This window comes from Pezoporus flaviventris, unplaced genomic scaffold (assembly GCF_033815535.1).
Source record: "Pezoporus flaviventris isolate CSIRO_AGI_PZ_B2104156 unplaced genomic scaffold, CSIRO_AGI_Pfla_v1 ptg000097l, whole genome shotgun sequence".
Taxonomy (NCBI): Eukaryota; Metazoa; Chordata; class Aves; order Psittaciformes; family Psittacidae; genus Pezoporus; species Pezoporus flaviventris.
Genome location: NW_026892645.1, coordinates 9,010,180 through 9,031,906, shown reverse-complemented (window position 1 = coordinate 9,031,906; position 21,727 = coordinate 9,010,180). Strand labels below are relative to the sequence as shown.

Sequence of the window (21,727 nt, the reverse complement as noted above, 5' to 3'; positions counted from 1 at the left end):
ACATCTGAGGGCAAGGGGAGGGGTTTTCAGAGTTTCTCCATGACTTCAGGGCTTTCAGTAGTGCCCCTTTCCTTATGGGCTGAGCCCTGTGGTGGGAAACCAGAGCAGGGCTTCTAGGGCTGAGGTGCTACTCAGAAGAGTGAGGACCCTCCTGTAGAAAAGCTTATCTGCTGCATGTGGTGAAGATAAGACCATGGAAATGGGTTGTTCCCCAAAGTGAATTGCTGCTGATGTTGCTGAAAGGACCACACTGTGTGAAGAGTCAGTTTGGACTCCTTTGTAGTATAGGATTTTTGTCCAAAATGACCTTCTTCAAAACACTAGGAAATAAGCAAAGGCAAAAGGATGAAAGAGTGAAGTGTCTTGGAGTCTGCCAGGAAGCATGGAGGCTGCTGCTGGCTCAGTGTCTTGTTTCACTGGAAGGAATTTAACATTGTCTAACTGATGGCAAAATTGCACACTACTAATGGGCTCTCTTTATGGCTATAATTTATTCTTATTTCTCAGAGACAACAGAGTAGAGGCCAGATTGCTTTATCCTGTGGTATTAAAAAGCCTAGGGCTGAGAAGCTTAGCACTGCTTTGTTAGGATTTTCTCCATCTGGTAAAATAATAGAATAAAATCATCCTATGCAGAGCACTGATTTTTTTTTTATTTTTTTTTTTAAGAATGGTCTTTCTTTTTCTATTCAAAGCTGTTAGGAAAAGGGAGTGGGTCGTTACATGTGAGTAAATGCATATCTTCATTCATTAGCTGCCTTTTCTATATTCAGGAGCTATGATTCCTGGCTGCTGGGCTCGCTTAAACTTCTCTGGGCACCCACTGTGTGCATCGAGGTGAAGGCAGACAAAGGTTAAAAACCTTATTCATAGACTTGAAAGATTTATAGGGCCTAGGGAGGTGAGAAGACCTCAGTGGAGGTTATAATGTCATAGGCAAGATAAGCCTTTTCTGTAAGGGGAAAAGAAAGAAAGAAAACATGGATTTAGTTTTCTTGTTTCCTTTTTTCCCCACATTAATAGCAAAAGGAATTTTTGTCCTTCCCAACCCTAACCATTCTATAATTCTATGTGCATCAAAACAGTATCTCTAGCAATGAATCCTGCCGATTGCTCATGAGCGCTTTGAAAGTTTCTTGTGTATTTTGAAGTCAGCTGGTCAATGGGATGAAACCTCACCATGCTGTACCATCAGTTTCTGGTGACATAGCACAGTTAACAGATTACTGCTATTAGGAGTATTTTTGAGTGTGCTCATGCAAACTAAACTACCTCGGTTGACAACATCAACTAAGCTTGAATAAGAAGACACTGCGTTTCTGAAGCTAGAAACTAAATCTGTGACTAAATATTTTGATGTGAACAGTCCACTGATCTCTAGACGTGTAAAGGAAAGAAGATACAAGAACACAAGGGGAAAAACTTGAATACTAGTGAAAATAGACCCTAGTAGGATCTCAGGGATGAAGGGAAAAGAGAAAGCAGTGAACTGGTACCAGCTTTTGTAACTTTTTGATCCTATCTTCACACTGTAATAATTAAATCTCAAATACACACCTGTGTTACTGCAATTCATAGACTAAGAGAGCCTGAGATTACTCTTTAATCCTTCATTATCTAAGGATTCAACTAAACCAAAGAAGCTCAGATAATATCTGTCCTCTGGACTGCACAAACTCCACAGCTCCTGGCTGAGAGCCAAGCCTGAAGTTGTTTTTGGGAAAGTCTGGACCTCAGATATAAATCTTGGCTTTTCAGAAGGTGAAAGCATTAGAGGTGTCTTTCCACACCAGTGTGGCCTGCTGTCATGCAGGGCTCTGTCAAACAGGCAGGACAGGATTCAAGGAAAACATACAGTGATGAGCTTAGCTATGTGGCTAGATCTGCAACTAGATTACTGTTCTAATATTTGTTATGAAAAGGTCTAGCAACCCCAGGTGAGACCAGAGACTGAGCATTGCGCATATACACAGTCTCTGCCCCAAACAGCTTAATATTTAAATTGAAAAGATGGTTAAATAGTGAAAAAGAAGGCACTTGGAAATAAATTGCACAAAGTCCATAGCAGGATGCAGCACAGAAATATCCTGTAAATCCCCTATCTTCTGTGTCTTGTCCCAGAGTTTTAGCTTGAAAGTCAATAATACCGTTGCCTTTGCTTTCATACATTCTATCCATAAACCTACTCCAGAGTTACGGTTTCAAGGTTCTTGTAAAGAAAACCCAGATTACAAGCTTTGATTGTTAGTTTTTTGGTAAGTCCATGTCAAAATACTACTCCATAAAATTCAGTTAAAAAGATTCCCCCATCTCCTGAGCACAGGCACCTTGCCAATGGTCCATTACCCAACAAGTCTCAATATTGTGTATTCTTCCCATAATCTGGTTATGTTTTAATCTGGGTTTACACAGTATTGCTTTGAGGAACCATTGTCAGGTATGTGGGTTGTATACTGGGTAGTCCAACAACAATCCAACCCCAAATCACACCAGAAGAATCTGTCAGGTGTGGGTTTTGCAGTGTTTTAGGGTTTGTTCTGGGATACTCACAAAGCTCCTAAAGGTGTTGCCTAATAAAAACAGACTACTCTCGTTCGGGGAAAGATCAATCTGGGCAGCAGTGGGAAGTCAGAGAGCTGCTCACATGTCATCACTGTACCTCAAGACCCCAAGAACATTTTCATTGGGAAGAAAAATTTCATTTAAGAATTTAGGATGATTGAGTGTTACTGATACTCGGTCCTTCACATTAAGGGGTGTCAAATGGAGCTGGAACAAGGTCTTAAAAGTCTTCTTGTGGCACGTTTCGGAGGCGCACCATGTGGATAACGTTTGCCTGTTGACTTGGTCATTCACAAGGAGCTCTATCTTGAGGTCGGTGGGACTGTTTGACCAGCTGGGGAAATAAAAGTTCAAGTGGCAATAGATCAAGTAGAGGCCTTGTTTCTTTATCACCAGCTCTTCTCTCTTGCACTGGATGTCTTCACAAATGCCCTTCTCAACCAAGCTCAGTTTTGAACTGTTTACTTGCTTGAACACTAGAAAGGAAGGCAAACAAACTTTAAAATGAGCTGCTGAACTCTACTGACCTGAATTCAGCCTTAGGTGACCTGCAGCAGTGTGTTTCCTGATAAACAGATACCTCTTCAGTGGTTTTCCCATAGGAAGCTCCAAAAAAAGGCCCTGGCCAGATGACTGGGAGTTCACACATGGAAGTGGGGTGTTAGAGAGTTCCAAGGACCTACAGAGCCCTTGGGAAACCCAGGGAGATGCAGTCAAAATGGCCTTCTGCAATACTTGAATGGAAATAACAGAGGTGTATTCATGTGTTTGTGTGCAGAATGTATCTACTTATTGATTTTTCCTTATCAAGTTAAAAAACAGAATTTCTGTGGCCAGAGAGGGGCTTTACCCAAGACACCCGCATTTCAGGAACGCTAGGAATGTTTTTACCTATAAAATATCCATTAGGTCAAAAAGCCACTTGCCACTAAGCCCAGTTTGAGTAGCAAACAGCCTGCTCTTCAACCACCTTTCCTTGCCAGCACTGAACTCCCCACTGACCTCTCATGTACGCAGCCGCTCCCTCGGTCGGGACGTTCTGTAGGATTCTTAAATAGTCTTCGGAGGTGTTCCCTGAGGGAAACAACAGATTAAGTGACCACTCGTGCTGGTTTTGTACTGTAAAAAGCTGTCAGCGTTTGGCATCTCATGTGTTTGCTAGAACTGTGCTATGGACAAATCCCACAGCAGCAGCTCCAAAGCAACAAGCAACAGTAGCTTGAGTAGCATGCAGGAGAGCTGATTATTCCTCTGTTATTTTGTGATTGTATAGAGCAGTTTGCCCTGTCCTGTGCAGCCCACAGGCACACGGATACAGGGACAAGATACAGGCTCAGAAAAGCAGCGTATATCCCAGTGTTTGCAACCAGACAGGGTGGATGGTTATTTCTCATTGCTCTGGCTCTTCTTTACATCTCCCGGCTGTGCTTGCAACTCCCTCTCCCATGGTATACAATGACTGTGGAAATCCTGTGACTCAGTTGATAACATCACTATTAGAGTCACTCATCTCCAGCATCTCTGAAGGATGGGTTAATACACCAAACTAAGTTCTAGTACATCTTGGTGCTACTCCATGACATCAGATAACATATTTCATGTTCCTTACATGAATGAGAAGGAGTCAACTAAATGCAGTGAGGCAAGGATCTGAAGTTTTACAGGATTCCTTAAACTAAGGGTCAAAAAAAGAATTCAGATCTCTAGACCCTTGCATTATCTGCATGGCCAGATTTCTAAGAAGCACTTGGTCAGGAGGGATAGATCAGGGAGAAGCTGGTCCCCTCAAGTCCCCCTTGTTGGTGATTTGTAAAGTTGCACCTTCTGCACTCACTGTTGGAGAAGGAGGCTGAGGATGTCTTGAAAGAATTGCAATCTGTCTCTGTTTTTAGCAGTTTAAACACTTTAGAGGGAAACAGGTTGTCACTGCACTCCAAGATTGAGCAAGTCACATATCAAAGTCCCTTGACCATGCTGGAAATCCCCAAAGAAAAACCAAAGCCAACTTTCCTGATATTAGTCATGTCAATGTAGTGTTGTAGTGATGTGGAGAGAGGTCATAGGGTAGGAGAAAACCCTTCTGGCCCTTATTTCCAACTGAAGCTGTTAGGGTGGTAACAGCAGTCTCTGGTCATGCATAATCAGCACCCTGAGCCCGCTCCCACTACAAGCGTCCTGCAAGAAGGACAGAAACTCAGTGGCATTTAGAGAGTTCACCCTATAAAACAGAAAATCCCCTGCTGCTCAAGCAGCCTTTGGGAGTTGCAGCCTTGCAGTGTCTCCTGAAGCAAGCAAAATGCTGTACATACAGGTACTGAAGCTGAGAAAGCAAAAATCTCTACAGTCTAAACATGAAATATCTACTTCTGAAGAGCCCACCATCATGGCACTTGTGGCTAACAACCCACAGTTTCATTAGTGTTGCACTAGGACAGTTCCAAGCTGGAAGAGACCAGATTTAGTTGCAGAAGGCCAAACTGCAGTCAGATAGAGCTGCAAATCTGGAAGGGCTTGTTTGCTTCACCGGCTTTAGCCTGGTTTACTCCAGGGTAGCAAGGATGGCACCTGTATTACAGTACTTTCTACAAACAGCCTGATGTAACCAGGAGCCCCAGCAGTCATGAGCTGTCTCGAGAGAGTCTTGGCATCACTCAAGACTCGCCCCTCACTGAGCTAGCCACGCTTTGCATTTCCAAAGCTGTACTTACATTTATTGATGTCAGCAAGTTGTGTGTGTGTGTGTGTATAAAGCACTTATTTGATGACATCAGCTGTGTTTCTGAGAAGGCAAGTTATGGAAAAAGATGTGACATTTCCGGCTCTCACTTTGCTAAGGCAGCTAATAACTATTTTCTTGTTTTATTTCTCAAGGAGCAAAGTAGCATTTTGGCACCAGCCAAGAGAGGCAGAAATTACTCCAGTTTCAGGCCTGATTGATGCATATATTCAATCATATCCTCTAATTTGCTTTGCACTGGTAATTGTAAATCTGAAGTAATCCCACTGAAGTCAATAGGATTATATGACTTAAAAAAAAACAAGAGGAAGAGGAAAAGTAAAGTCACATTCAGGATGAAATACCAAGGAGACCTCACTGGTTTTGTTGTCTGACAGTGTAGACTAGGCTGTTTTAAGGAAGCCTGCTAGTAAGGAAGGAGTCTTAGTAGAAAGCCATTTAGACTATTTTGCCCTAAAGAAAGTACCAGGAGATAATTCACTCTTGTCTTCCTCATCCCTTTACCATAGGATGAGCATCCAGAGGGTGCAACCATGAGGAAAAGGCCCAGACTATTTCTGTGAGCTTAGTGCAGCTTTTTCTCACTGAGCCAAAGGGGACTTTGAAATGGGACTCAGAGGAGCTGCAGCCTCACCTGCACTGCAAAACGGAAGGAGCCTCATCATAGAACCATGGAATGGACAGGGTTGAAGGGACCTTAAAGCTCCTCCAGCTCCAACCCCTGCCACGGGCAGGGACACCTTCCACTAGAGCAGCTTGCTCCAAGCCCCTGTGTCCAACCTGGCCTTGAACACTGCCAGGGATGGGGCAGCCACAGCTTCTCTGGGCACCCTGTGCCAGCGCCTCAGCACCCTCACAGGGAAGAGCTTCTGCCTAAGAGCTCATCTCAGTCTCCCCTCTGGCAGGTTAAAGCCATTCCCCTTGGCCTGTCCTTACAGGCCCTTGTCCAAAGCCCCTCTCCAGGTTTCCTGTAGACAAACAAGAAACATCAAAACACAGCAGGACCCTGTCCAGCCAGGAGGAACCCAAGGTCTGTGGGACACGTGGATCTATGGGCTACGGCCAGCCAGGTGCAAGATGTTGCACTCCTGATGCCTGATGCCACCATCCCTGTGATGCCTGTGGAAATCTCCTCACTGCCTCAGTTTTCCCAACTTTCAGTTGAGTATAATGGGAGCACAGACAAAGGGCGGTGAAACCAGCAGCTGAAAGTGGCATGCCACAGTGCAAAAACTTGCTACTCTGACATGGAAAGCCCCTCAAATGTGATTTCTGAAGCTTGTCTTAGTAGCTGTCATCTCTTACTATGGGATTCCTCTGCAGCATCTATGTCATTACAACTAGCTGGAGGCTGAGTGTGAGCAGGCACAAAAGCAGGACAAGAACCTGAACTTATTTTATGAAGTAAAGAAGTACAGGCTGGCAACAAACAGCTTTCAATTCCTCCATACCCCGCGTTGATTTAAGTGCTTGTAAAATTAGGCAAGATGATTTCACACCTCTGTCAGCACGCTAGAGCTAGCAGAACTTGCTTAATGCTGTGTCTCAGCAGCTGTTGTAAGAAGTCCCTGTAGCTGTCTTAAGCTCTCTCCTTCCAGTTCAGTGTCCTGCAAACAGCTGCTTGTTGGCACTGATGGACTGTGCCAGCTGAGCGATGCTGTCACACATGTACCAAGTGCCTTTGGTCCTTGAGAGCCCAAGGACTGTCACTCTGATCCTGTGCATTGAAATGGCGCTGAACTCACTGCCAATTTTACCTTCTTCCAAAAGTCATAAACTTTAGAAGTATCCGTTTCTGTCCTCCAAATTTAGGAAGCACTCAGTACAATCTCATCACTGCACACCCGATACCACAAAACATGTAGAGATAAAGGCCAAAATTATTCAGGCTTCTGTAGCCTAAGGCCACATAATTTCATGAGCTGTTAATCTCTCCATATATGTATTAATCTCTAACTTGCATTTTAAGTATTGGAGAGGTGGAAGATCTAACATTCTGCATCTTGAGCAATACTGATAATCTCATTATGAATTAAGAAAGCAAACAGCCCCCTTTATGACTACCTGGAATCTGCCTAGCTGCAGTTTGCTCTGGATGCTGGCCCCAGAGGTTGCCTGTGCTCTCTTTCTAGCATTTGCAAACCCAGGCTTGGCAAAATGTTTCAAACTGAGAAACAGCTCATTGCCCTCATCTCAGAGTAGACGGAACCTCATACAGTTCCACATATATGCACACAAACACATACGTATGCTGAAGCTGAGAAAGCAAAAATCTCTACAGTCTAAACATGAAATATCTACTTCTGAAGAGCCCACCATCATGGCACTTGTGACTAACAACTCACAGTTTCATTAGTGTTGCACTGGGACAGTTCCAAGCTGGAAGAGACCAGATTTAGTTGCAGAAGGCCAAACTGCAGTCAGATAGAGCTGCAAATCTGGAAGGGCTTGTTTGCTTCACCGGCTTTAGCCTGGTTTACTCCAGGGTAGCAAGGATGGGAATGGCACCTGTATTACAGTACTTTCTCAAAGCCAGAGTTTTATTTGGGAACCTATTTCCCATTGAAACTGTGAATGGGGTGTGGGGTTTCCTTTCCTGCTCTGCCCACCAACTGCCAATGGATCTTACCACCAGAAAAAGATACCTGTAAACAGTGTGTGAGCATGTGCTTATGCAGCTGCAGGGTTTTCCTTTATAAATAAGATGTTTTGATATTTTGTCTTTGCAGCTCAAAATAACAAGAAAAGCCATCCGGGCAGGATTACATTTATAGGGAAATGAGGCTTGGAGAAGACAGCAAGGAGCTGATGAAGGCTGAACCTCTCCAGATGTTGTCAGGTGATAAATTTCTCTGTGACTTAGATTTCCCTCTAAAAAATGAACCCTACAATAACACCTGTCTCTCCCATATTAATGTATGATTTGATATTTATGAAATGTGGATGAGTTCCATCTCTCATCCAAATGTGGATGACAGAAATATTTTCCACAGGAAGAACATTTCACAAACAAAATTCATGATGAATTTCAGTCTTTCCCCCTGTTGCTCAGGTACTCCACTGACAACAGCACAGAGGATCGGAGGAGACGTGCCTTTTTTCGCACAGACATTTAGGTGATACTGCATCGTGCTTGGGGATACCTGCAAACCCATCCATTGAGGACTAAATGATGAGTCAGGAATGTAAACCTGTAGATCTGCTTTAGTGCCCACTGGCATTTAGCTATTCATACAACATAATCTCATTGGGGATCTAAATGAAATCATTGTGGGTTTCCTGCTTTAATATTACAGGATTAACTCCAAGATGTAGCTGTGTTCAGACCACCGTCCCTTTGTGCTACAAAGCAATCTCTGCCTTAGTGAACCCTAGCTGTTCCCACTAGCGCAGTCCTGCGTCCTCCACTCGCATCTTTGAGATGTTTCACACCAGTAGGTACCAACACAGGGCTGGAGCAAGGCTGAGCACCCAGCTGGCAACTCAGCAACACTAACTTTTTGCTAGCTTGCCAGTTTTTACAATGCAGGGCTTGGAAGCCCTGGTTTGAACAGGGTAGGTACAAAATACATCCAAACCACTCCACAAGCATCAGGGCTGCCTGAGAGGCAGACCCAAATCCAAACCTAAATCCACAGCAACTTCAGCCTCACCACAGTTCCCTGCAATATCTCTTATGCTTCTGTTTCTTCCTATTCCACAACTGCTGCTTGGGACCTTGCAATGGTCACCACAGCTCCTTGCTTAGAAATCAGCAAGCAGTGCCTGGCAGCACATGGTAGAGCTCCCTGCTAAGGGAACCTCAGTAAAGTACCCACTGGGATGTATTAACCCATTAGCCCTGCTCCATACATTTTAAGAGGAAAATAAAAGGCCGTTGTAATTCCCTCACTCTTCAGTGCTCTATTACCCTGCCAGAGACATACAGCAAACACTGATAGGCAGCGAGGGGGAGGCTGATAGAGCCCTTATACACATTGCAAACGGCTTTCAACTGTTCCTGTCTTGTGGGGTTTCTCTATCGTTCTCTCCTTTGTCTCTCACTAATGGCATCATCTCAGATGTAACAGCTGCTTTCAGAGCAAGAGGGTGTCTGTACTGATATTGACCCGAAGACAGAAAGGTTTCTGGCTAATGAAAACAGCATCTTGTACATTCCTGGAAAAAACACATTCCTCCTGCCTGGCACCTGCCCACTAGTGAGGAGGAGAAAAAGCAATTGGCATAGGTTGCATGGTATAAAATACGTACATATATATGTATACGTGTATGTATATTGCAATGCACTTTTGGGTTAGTGAGATCATTCCTCCCTGCCCTGGGAATACCAGTATCGCTGGTCAATGCTTTGCTTTGAAAAACACTGACCTACAGATACAGCATCTGTGACTCTTCCTCTGTCATTGACCAGGGTCCACACCCACAGCTTTCACTATCTCCTCCTAATGGTGGTAAAACAGCCATGAAAACCAGCACAGTTCTGGTGACATCTCTGAGTTTATGCTGGTTTAAAGAGAGAGGCTCTGCTCCGGGGTCCATACCACCTTCCAGCGCTGGGGACTTTCCACCATCTCGGGGGACCAAGAGCAGAGAGGCTGATGCCTTGCAGCCCACTGAGTTTGCAAAGCTCCTTTTTGGGCGCCTTTTGGGATGCATTAGAGTAGGGCTGTGTTCAGAAGCTGCTTTATTTCTGAGGAACTTTTCATGCACAATAAACCACTAAAAAACTTAAGAAAGACTTACAAAGTTGTAAGGAGCTACTTTGGTTGATAGAAAGCAGTATGTGCTTAGGATGTCCTGGGGAAAAGAAAATCCCCCCAGATTACAGGAATTTTAAAACAGAAAAAAAGATGGTCAGGCATGATGGGAAGTTCTCAGGAAGGACATGCAGCGACTACCTTGAGACTTGTGAGCTATGAAACAAGCCCAATACAGAAGAGTATCAGATTAAAAGATTATCCAAGGCTGAAATGTTAAAATGTGAGTAATTGGCTTATTTGGGATGCTGGGCAATATTTGCCTTACAGATGAGACAGATCACATGTACTGTTTAGGTATCTTACCTGTCTTGAATGGTTTTGCAATGCCCTCTGTGGCAGGATCCACTGCCTGAAAAAGAAGCAAAGAAAGGATGGTTATTCCATGAGTTACATCCATCTTCAAGTACAACCTTGCTTTAAAAGTGGATTGTAATAGTTTCTATTGCATGCCATGTAGGCAATACAGAGCCTGATGTGCAGGGAGCCAGTGCCAGCTGCTACAGAGCTTATGGGTCCTATAAGGCCTCACAGGTGAGTGAGGGATTCCTGTGGAGCAAACAGCTCTGGGAAGCTCTCTGCCGATCCTCCAAAAATTACCCTCAGGCGTACCTCATCACAGCCCTTTTTTTCTAATGTAGAAAATCTAAATTTCTAACAGAGAAAGCAATTCTCTCAGTGCAGTTGGGTTTTTGAAGCCCTGGAAACCTCACTCTGTGGCTTGCAAAGCTTGAAGAGAGCAGGACAGAATGGGACTTGTAACCCTAGAAAGTCAATATCTGCCCCCAGGAAGCTAGTAGCTGGATGAAAGTAAAAGATGTAGAGCCCAAGGTGGGAGAGTGATGGTGTTGTCCTGCTTCACCTCCCTCCTACTCCTTGCTGGGATGCAAACCCACTGTTCAGAATAGGCAGTTGTCCTCAGTCAGCGTGGCCTGAGAACATCTCGGGAAACAAGCTCCAAGTGAGGAATATGGTAGGCTTCATTGTGGTCTTGCTTCTATTTCATCACACCTCTGTGCCATCCAAAGGTACAACCCTGAAACCTGTGCTCGCTTGCGTATTACCTCCACACAAGTGAAGTCACTGACAGCTTGTAAACACCCAGCAATTGCCCTCAGGGAGCAAAGAAATTCTTCCAACAGGAAGAAAAGATACTGAGGAAAGATACTGAGAGTGCCTGAGTGCTTGAAACTCTGTCATATTCCTGCACTCACTAACGCAGGCAGTCCCATGGTGACTTCAGTATCAGGGAGAGGTTTTTCCTCAGGCTAGCCTAAACCAGCTCCTCTTATGTGGATACCAATTACCTGGGCTAGTTGTGTAATCGAATGAGGCCAGGCCTTATTTAGCATGGAATCATAGAATTGTATGATATCTGGAGTTGGAAGGGACCCTGAAGGATCAAGTCCAACTTTCTGCTCCTCACAGGACTACCTAAAATTTAGTTAAATGACTAAAAGCATTGTACAGGTGTTCCCTGAGCTCTGACAAGCTTGGTGCTGTGAACACTCTCCTGGGGAGCCTGTTTCAGTGGCATCTATATGCCCAAAAAGAAATTTGGGAAGCTGGTACCAGATTTAGCAGAACAGTAATATCTCCTTAGAGAAATGAGGCACACCATGTATGTGGTGGGAGACAACTTCACAGTGGTCCATAAGCACTATTTCCATGTGTAAATAGGATAACACACGGAGAAGGAAGATGGTTGGACAGTGAGAGAAGTCAGATTGTGTGTATTTGTTGTATTTAATGTTCTAGCCTTCAGTATTTTAATTAGACATTGGCCTAATGTGGCTATGTTTTCAACCGTGGCTGAAGAGTCAAGCCGCATCTGCTTCCAGCAAAGCAGCACTATCTTTCGGTCTAATACCAAAATGCTGTGTCCTGCAGACAGATGGCATAGGCGCTTCATGATGTGGGTATCTGTAATACGTGATTTGTTCATTTTCTCTCCCCACACCCATGTACGACAGGGGAGAAGTTATTTGTGGAGATAATAATTCTCCAGGTTATCTTCCTAAACTGGGCAGGAAGGTCTTTGGGTTAGAAGAATAGGAACCTGAAGCTGTAGTTTGGAAAACCAGGCATTTCCGAGCTCCTCCCTTGCAAACTTTTATGGATCCTATGCACACATATCATCAAACGTGGGACTGAGAACAGACTGCTGAAAATGCTCCCAAGGAGCATCTCAGCTCCTGTCTTGGACTCTTGCACTGGAACATCCCTCTCACATGCGCTCAGGGCGAAGGGAAGCCTTGCTTCTCAATGCTATGTATGAGCATGTCTGCCCTCTGCAGAGAGCTAAAGGCATTTCTGCATGGAGACGCTCTGTCCCCAGATACATTATGCTAAATGAAAGCAGGCAGCTGAGAAGTGTTTGGTAAACTGATTGAACCCTTTTCATCAATGAGGTGTTCATCTTGCACCTCCCTTGGAGGTGGCCTGCAGGACAAGGCTGATGGCTCGCAGCTTGCGTTGGAGTCAGGACAACAGAAACGAACTAATGTATTGTGTTCTCACCTGAGAAGTCTCCCAGGGGGTGGAAACAGCAGATACTAATGCAATTTATTTTAGTGACAATTGAATAGATATTCAAATAGAGCTTTACAGATTGCTTTGAAATATTACTGGCACTACTTCTTCCTTTTCTGACAGCAAAAACTTTGCTTGCAATGCTGTGATTTGGAATGCAAAGCGGCACGCAGCAGGAACCTAGAGAAATTCAGTTCTACAGTGCCAGCTCAGGCAGGGTGCATGACAATGAATTTCCCCCTGTGTGGAGTGAGCTGGGTGCTGCTGCTGAAGGATCTCAGTCTTTTCTCAGCAAGTAACATGGTTTGAGTTTGCTTCATTAGAGAAAATGATAATCAGGTGCCAGTGAAGGTTATTCCATTCTTCTTTTGCCTTATTTTACAAGAACTTTTCCCAGGCTGAGTCAGATTGGTGCTGCTAAAGGGACGTGTTCCGTGTTAGAACCCTGAGTAGTCATTTAACCATTTAACATACTGGAGTATGTATCTGCTTCTAGAAAGCCCAAGAAAACACACCTCCAAATCACAGCCCCTATAAACTGGCCTGGGGTCAGCTGAACAAGGTCCAGGGCTCTCCCAAGAGCATGTCCACTCAGTGGCTCTGTGGGAACAAGCTTTTTGGGCTGCTGCCCTCAAAGGAAGTTTTGCCACTTGAAGAAGAGCCTCAAGGATCTCCTGTGTCTCTTGCTCAGCCTCCAGCCATCATTACACATTTCTGGCTGAGCGGGAAGGCAGGAGGTGGCACTTGAGGTGGTTGTCCAAGAGGAAAAGCTAGAAACTTGACACTGAAAACACCAGGAAGTGGAGCACCGTCCCCACAGCTGATCTCGTAAGGAGTATCACATCACTGCAGGATGGAGACGGGAGGTGGCTGCTACGTTTTTGCAAGGAACAAGGGATGGGACAAGAGGAAACGGCCTCAAGCTGCCCCAGGGCAGGTTTAGATGGAGCTGAGGAACAATTCCTGCCCCAGAGGGTGCTCAGGCATTGGAACAGGCTGCCCAGGGCAGGGCTGCAGTCACCGTCCCTGCAAGTGTTCACACAGCGTGGAGACGAGGCCTCAGTGCCATGGGTCAGTGGTGGCCTTGGCAGTGCTGGGGAGCAGTTTGACTTCATAGTCTTAATGGCCTTTTCCAACCTCACTGATCCTATGAAACAGAGCCCTGTGTGAAATGCAGCTTTTCCAGTCCTGACAAACCCTATTAAAGTGCCCCTTCCATGCAGCAGGTGACTGTCACTGTACACAACACTGACAGCAAGCGTTGGAACAATGCATTTTCTTATCTAAAATGCCTCAGTGGTTTTCCTGTGGTGTTCAGCGAGTGGAAATCTGCTTTCGGGGCAATAGCTGGTGTTTGGGGTTTTCACCTTTTCCTATTTGTCAGGGTTGCCCGCCAGAGGGGGCCAATAGGCACCGAGTGGGGCAGTGCGTGACGAGGTTATCTTTGAGCAGACATAAATCACTGATAGCGTTGTTATCATACTAGGTGCTATAGGTTGTATCGTACTGGGTGCTCTAGGAGCAATTTCTGGTTACAACAGCCCCACTGCTAAAAGGATTTGACATTTTTAACTCCAGCAGCCTTGAAAACTAGATCAGCAAATGGAAGTAACTGCACTGGCTCTTGGCATTTGCCACCCTGGTGCCTTAATGGTGCTGAAAAGATTTGCCCATTCAGTTTGGAGGTTAAAAATATGAAGTCTACAAGATCCAGAGCAGTGATGGACTGTCCCAGATTACAGACTTTGGACGTTCACACAGAATTTGTTCATAGAGGTAGGTGGCTTAGGTGTCTGATACAGCATTCCTTGCAGCACAGTGTAAGATTTGCTGAGGTCTGAAAAACAAGGTGTAAAGGAAAGTTCTTGGCGTATTGGAAAATGGGGGTGTGTTTGTGAGGGTGGTAATGTGTATTTTCAATGCTGTTCGATTCAGAGAAGCTCTGGAATCATAGTTGCTTTTTTTTTTTGTTTTGGTCTTTCATGTTGGATTTCCTTTTATTCAGAGCACCCAGATATTGGATGAGGCCATTGCCTTGTTTCTACACGGTTTGATTTTCACTTTCTAATGCATCATCCTTCATCTTAAACTAGGCAAGTGTAAATTCATCAAAAGGAAGACAAGCAGTGACTTGCATATACCTGCAGTGGGGGTAGGAGACTGTATGAACTGCTTGCCACCAGAAGCCTTCTCTTAATGCAGTGGTACCTGAGGCATGGGTCACAAGGGCCTGCATTGTCTCTAAGACCCATTAACCTAACACTCCTTTGAGCAGAGGAAAAGTTGCTAGCTCAGCATAGGGAGGGCATGAAGTTACCACCATTGCTCCCATGGTCAAAGACCACTCACATAATCCAGCTGACAGCATCTGGAGAGTAAAACAGATCTTCCCAAGAGGCTGATCACACAAAATGTTGGTCCTCTCTTTAGAAGTTACAAAGAAAGTTAAGCCAATTGATGATGTTCTAATCCCTTCATCAGTAAGACTCAATGTCTACAGGGCTCCAGGTACAAGAACCATCCAAACTCCATGTCGTGGAACTACTGAAGTCAATACTACACAATGCTCAGCCCAGCCACAACTGTATTTACCAAAAGAGTTTGTGCCTAGCCTTACACTGACATTGTGACCATGAGCTAAAGTAGTTTTGGAGTAAGCCCTGGAGTTTCTTGAGGAACCTGTCTCACAGAACCAACACTTGCTCCCAGGTCTGGAAGTTTAAAACCAGGCACGGATGGAGAATGACTATGATGCTTCAGAACCTGGGGGTCTTTCAGCTCCCTGAGAGCAAGAACACAAGTTATACTTTTACTGCCAAATTCCTCTCACAGTGTAAAATTGATGCTTGATTTTATTTGTGTTCCTCACACACCTCAGCTTCCTGCTTTCTCCTTCAGCCAAACTCATTACCAAAGCAGCTGCAATAATGTCATTACTCTTTTAAATGAAAAGCTTGACTCTTTCAATAATATTGTTCCTCTGGCAACTATAGTGTAACTGTGTTTATCCTGATGGAGAGGTAATTTAATGCTTACTTTCATAATAAGTATAAATGAAAGTCTCATTATATAGGGAAGCTTTGGCAATTCTGTAATTATCCAGCCTGTTATGTTAAAGAACTCCCTTAATGTCCCACTATTTGTCACTTGAAAACCCCCACGTCTCATTTTCACTGTGCCCAAACTGCTTCTCTTTTGGAAGAGCACTGATTTCAGGTAAATGTCTCCTCTCAGGTGCAACAAAGAAATATCAGTCAGGCCTTCATGGTTTCATTTCTGGGTAATGTGCATACAGAGGCACACAAATTGCACAGGGTTAATTTATTAAGAGAAAACACTGAGCTGAAAGATCGTATTTTGTTTTCCTTGGCCAACTTCCTCCAGCAGCCCCACACTGGTGCTTTTAGTCTATGAATAGTTGTGGTACTTTAGCACTTAGATATTTGCAGTAAGATTTCAAAGCCTGTAAATTGTTTAACCTGGCATTTCATTCCGGTAAAGTTCATGGCAATGCTCCTGGTAAGATTAGAAATGAGTTTTTTTGTATTCACAACCACCTGTGCCTCTTCTCTGGCTGTAACTTCTCACTGATTCCTCATTTAACCCCAGGTGCACTTGAGACCCATTTTCCTCATTTTAAGAAGGAAAAGATGTCTGTAGGTAGAGGTAACCTGTTTTTGTGAGACCCTGTGAGATCTTGCCTCACTTACATCCTCAGTCATCCCTGCTATAGCTATAGTTTTGCGTTAAAAATCCCACCCAAGAATGGGACTGACAAAAAAAAGAGAGCAGAAGGGAGCTACTCTGCCCACATCCACTGCCCTGGGTAGTTCAAGAGAGTTCTGCCACACCACAGCATGGTGCATCCACAGTGTCACACACAGAGATGCCTCTTGGTATATCCATTACTGAAATTCATCAGTATTTCAAAGGAATTCATGTAGACTCTAGAAACCAGACCAGACCACCTCAGAAAGTGGTCATTCTCCAAAGAAGTGAACTGAGACACATGTAGAAAGAGGTAGCAAACACTGAGGCACTACATCTTCTCTCCACCTCTTGTCCTAACTAGGCAGGACAGAGGGTCACTTGCATCTCACATTGTGAGTTTTCCACTTCCATTTACAGAGGAGGAATTGCGTGCTAGAAATTAATGTTGCCCATGGAGGAACGTTGAAAGTTCTTTTCTTTCCCTCTTTGTTTCATGGGGGTGCATTTATAAGAGGAGGCAGTGGCTGGTTTTCTGGCCACAGGATAATTTTGGGAAAGCACTACGGGGGGGGGGGGGGGGGGAGGAGAGATAGGGGTAGAAAGGGAGAATGAATAAAGTAAGAAATTTCTTACCATCCTCTGAACGACTAAGACCATGATGGTGGCTAATGCAAAGATGAGTAACGCAGCAAGGGTAGCGATGACGAAATACAAACATGTTCTGTTAGTGGCTCCAAGCCCCCTTGAAACGGAGTCTTCCTTCACATGCATGGCTGACTCATGCAAGTCCTTCGCCTGAAAAAGTGTTTGCTCTTGTGCCGAGCCCATTCTTATATAGCTCTCAGGGTGCTGCTCTGTATCTCCCCTTGATCAGGTTCAAGTTGCAGCCCATCTCTTTTCCTGGCAGGATTTTCCCCCTTCATCCTGGCTCATGTGATCCGGAAAAAAACCTTCATCACTCGTAGTACAAAAAAAGGGGGACCTGGGGGCGTGAAGCAGGATGCAGCTGTGAAGACGGGAAGGAGCTTCATGTTCTTGATCAGGGATTTTGCAGCTGCGTTCTCGGGTGCTGCATCGGAGGTTTCTGATGTCAGAGGGTGAACAGTTACCCAGATCTGCCGTCCCCCGCCCCACCACTGGCTTTCTGTGAAACAGAGAGCTGTGCAAATCCTGTTTCATTTTCTACCCAGTGCAGCTACAATTCAGTACACTGAATCACCCTGGAGCTCTGCCTTTCTGTTGCACAGGGTGATCTCTTCTTATTCCCAGCAGCGTCCCAGAGCTGTGATCTCCAGAGCTCTATGCTCAGAGGTAACCCAGGCTTTGAGTTTGGTGACTGGTGCCTGTGAAGGTCTGGAGATGTTGGGTGGGATTTTCTTTGAAGAGTGTCAGGAAGATGTTTCTGAAGTAGGAAGCATTTTCTAGACAGAGGCATAGGAGGAAAGCGGTCACACCGAAGTAGCTGAAAGCGATGATGTTAGGATGTGTCTGCAGAGGGTCTCTGTATTCACCTTCCTGCCCTGGCTTATTTGCAGCTAGCAAATTAATGCTCATTTCTATCCTGTCCACAAGCCTCTCCTCTGTCCTAGCCTGGGACTATCACCCAGCCACTGGACTTCTCATAGAACTGAAATGAGATTGCTTTCATTCCTACTTGTTTCCAGTATGGAAGGAGCAGTCTTTCCTATGTGAGATGACTCCTTGCCTTCTGGCCAGTCAAACATGAAAGACACTCCTGGTGTTTCTGAAAACTTCCACAATTAGATGTGTGTTCTCTTGTATAACATGATCGAAATGACTGGGAGTATCATTTGTCTCAGCTATTCTTGCTTTGGTAATAAAAGGGCATCAGAGAGGCCAAACAGGATTTTAGCCATGGTTCACCTGCCTCAACATCTTATTTTCAGTAGAGAGTAACAAGGGATGCCTTGGGAAGAACATCAGAACAGAAGAATAGGTATTTGTTGGTGTAATTCTCCAGTTTCCTCTGATTTGGGCTTGTGGACTTCAAAACCAGAGGTAGTACCTTTCTATTTTAATCCAATTCTTCTTTACCCCTCTGGCATTATGGAGTCCTGGGATTTTATTGTTATTACTGCTATCTTTAATCAAATCACAGCACTACAAAGGCTTATATAGATTTTCAAAGTAGTGTTTTTCAGAGCATCTGTCATCACCATGGAAACAGGCAAGATATATTCTGTGCCACTGCTTCACCACCATCACAGTAAAGAACTTGTTCCTTACACTTAACCTGAACTTTCCCTGTTTCAGTTTGAACCCATCACCCCTTGTCCTACCACTACAGTCCCTATTGAAGAGTCCCTCTCCAGCATCCTTGTAAGCCCCCTTCAGATATTGGAAGGTTGCTCTGAGGTCTCCTCACAGCTTTGCCAGGCTGAACAGCCCCAATGTTCTCAGCCTGTCTTCATGTAGGAGTTGCTTTAGCCCCTGATCATCCTCATGGCCTCCTCTGGACTTGTTCCAACAGCTCCATGTCCTTCTTATGTTGTTGCTCCCAGAACTGCACACAGTGCTGCAAGTGAGGTCCCACAAAAGCAGAGTAGAGGAGCAGGATCACCTCCTTCAACCTGCTGGTCGTGCTCCTTTTGATGAAGTCCAGGATACGGTTGGTTTCTGGGCTGCCAGCACATACTCCTGGGTCATGTTCAGTTTCATATTGACCATCACCCCCAAGTCCTTTTCTGCAGGGCTGCTCTGAATAAACTTGCTGAGAACTGAAAACCCATCCACACAGTCAATGGGAACTCATCCTTGACTGAAGTGTGTGAGAACTGAAAACCTTTCTGAAAGACATTAATGGCCAGTTCTTCAGAGATGTGTAGGTACCAGCTGCCACACGGATGTGAAGTGCAGAAATGAAGTTTTGGAAGTTTTTGGTTTTATCCTTGATGGGAACTGGGTCCATTTCTCATCAAAGCCATCATTCATGTTTACATGCATTAGTTTGCTACCAGAACCTCATCCTTAGCTTTTCAAGACCTAAGAGAGCTCAAAGAAGATGCGCCATTATATTTTATTACAACAAGTGATTTGGAGTCCCCTCCTGCTTAAGGGTCTTATCTAGAAAGATGCCTTGAGCTTATCTTCAGAGAGAGACCCCATTAAATAGAGGCTTATATAACTTCAGCTGAGTCGCACCTGACTGCTCACATATAAACACATGAGCTCATGCAGATGCTTGTAAATCAGTTGATATGGAAGTTGATATGGAAATGCAAAATCAGTAAAATGAAGTTATGGCAAAAAAACATTAGCATTTGAAGCATGAATCACCTTGTTGTTGGAGGCTTTTAAGTTCACTCAGATGAATCACTCTCCTATTGCACTTCAGCATGATGTTGGTACTCCACATCTCAGCCCAAGACAAGGGAGTTGGGTGCCTGGGCCAGAGCTGACAACATTGTTTGTTTGAAATTGCATTTATTAGAATGCATTCTAATGTGGTGCTAATCCAAGGCTGGTCACAGAAGGAAGTAAATGACATTCCAATATGACACTCCTAACACTGTTGTGATGATGTCTGCCACCACAAAACAGTCTTTTGAGATGCTGCGTATCTCCCATCCAAGCCTTCTGCTCCTGCAGCATATTGGAAAGGTTCCACAAATAGCAATGCTCTTTTTCCATTTTGTTTCTCAAATAAAATTATTCAATAAAAATAGATATCATATGGGAGCAAAACAAGAAAAAAGGAAAGCTTACTGCTGCCACTGCGCTGTATTATCTCCTTGGGAAGCTAATAGCATTTATTCATGCTGTGCAACCATCTTCCTTATTCAAAAGAAGTATATCAGTCAGCCTTGTAAATCAATAGAAAAACAGTTATATTAAATTAGCTGAAAATTGGCTATAGGGAGAAAACCACCTTTTGTTACTGTAGGTGATATGCACCATCCCTCTCTTTTGAAAAGCAGATAGAAACCAGAGATATTAGGGTAGATAATAAAATGCAATATTAAAGCAGTACAAATAGAACAGTTATAAAAAGTGCAGTAACTTCCACAGATGTGTCACAGAGTGCTTTTGCTCAGTAGGAGTTGTTGTCTGCCCAAACAGTAACAGTTCTTCCCATGCAGCATGCTTCTCAAAGCAGGGAGCTTTGCTGGTAAGAGGCAATCTGAAAAGTTCTTTTCTGGGTATTAAAGCCCTTTGTATTCTGATTAATGACTTGGGAGTAGGATGAAGAAGACGACGCATGAATCACAAAGCTGGAAGAAATGGTATCATTAAATAACTTTAATAATAAAGCACTCCTTCATATGATTTTTTAGGCACATCCAGAGATTTCAGATACCTGAAATTCCAGTTATTCTATTTTCATAATATTCTCATAATTTCTTGAAAACCAGGCTCTTTCTGTGTGGTTCAAGCAGCATAATAAATCCTTGAGCCACCTAGAAGCATATTCAGACTCTGGCGCCTACTTTGGGGTCTGCAATCAAAAAAAAAGATTATATCAATTTCAAACATTAAGAGAGAGAAAAAGGGCATTTGCTCATCTGAATGCGGTTCTTGAAGTCTCTGGACACAGCTGAATATCTTGGTAAATCTGTGAGGTGGTTTTGGGTCAGCAGGAGCAAGTTCTAATAAATGGATTTGGGTAGCAGGAAAAAATAACCATGAGCATCGAAACCCAGTGAAAGGAAGGGAACGGCTCCATTCCATTGTGCTGGACTTTGGATGAACGTTGCAGAGAACACACCAGGACCATGTGTTGTGTGAAGGGGAAGACGCACCGAATCCAGCTGTATCCAGGTATAGCCAGGGTTAGCAGAGAAATGCAGCAGGGTGAGCAAGGTTCAATCCTGAAAAGGATCTTACACTTACTAGGTGTAGGAGATTTGCATGTTGTAAGTCTGAAAGGGGTCTTCAGATTGTATGATCTGACTTGCTATGCAGGAAAAGGGCCCATGTTTTGACTCAGAAAACCTGGAAAATTATAATGGTGATGAGCCGGGCAAAGAAACATCAGGTGGGGTCTGAGCTGTGGGACAGGATCAGACTCAAGCAGCATTCTGCATCTGTGCGTGGCCCTCCCACTTCATCTAAGGAAGAGTGTGAGGCATGGGGGGGATGCAGATGAACAATAGTGTTGGAAAGGATGAGTGCCTCTTAAATGGAAAGGGGAACTCAGTTGTCTTTGGGGACATAGATATAGGGACACTGTTCTGGAAATGTTAGGTTGTAATAATAAGGGATTTCCTGTGTGTGAATATGAAAGTTTAAATAACTGGCCATAATAAGAAGTGGAATCCTGAACTAAAGGCTAGTTGGTCTGATATATGTCAAAAGCTTCAATATTATTTGTATTCCGTTAGTGTGTTGAACTTTCAGGGTTGGGACACCTTCGCTTCTTTATAGTCTCCCACAACCACAGTTAAAGACAAAAATCACCATAAAAATA

At 44.2% G+C, this 21,727-nt stretch overlaps 1 protein-coding gene across 1 annotated transcript; it reads right to left on the bottom strand.

Moving 5' to 3' along the window:
* Positions 1-334: 334 nt before the first annotated feature.
* On the bottom strand, positions 335-17,420 carry TNFSF8 (TNF superfamily member 8). Its single transcript, XM_061476673.1, has 4 exons — positions 16,933-17,420; positions 10,363-10,408; positions 3,565-3,636; positions 335-3,038 (listed from the first exon to the last, which is right to left on the bottom strand). The coding sequence occupies exons 1-4, from the start codon at positions 17,125-17,127 to the stop codon at positions 2,641-2,643; spliced, it is 711 nt and encodes a 236-aa protein (XP_061332657.1). The 5' UTR covers positions 17,128-17,420; the 3' UTR covers positions 335-2,640.
* Positions 17,421-21,727: the final 4,307 nt, after the last annotated feature.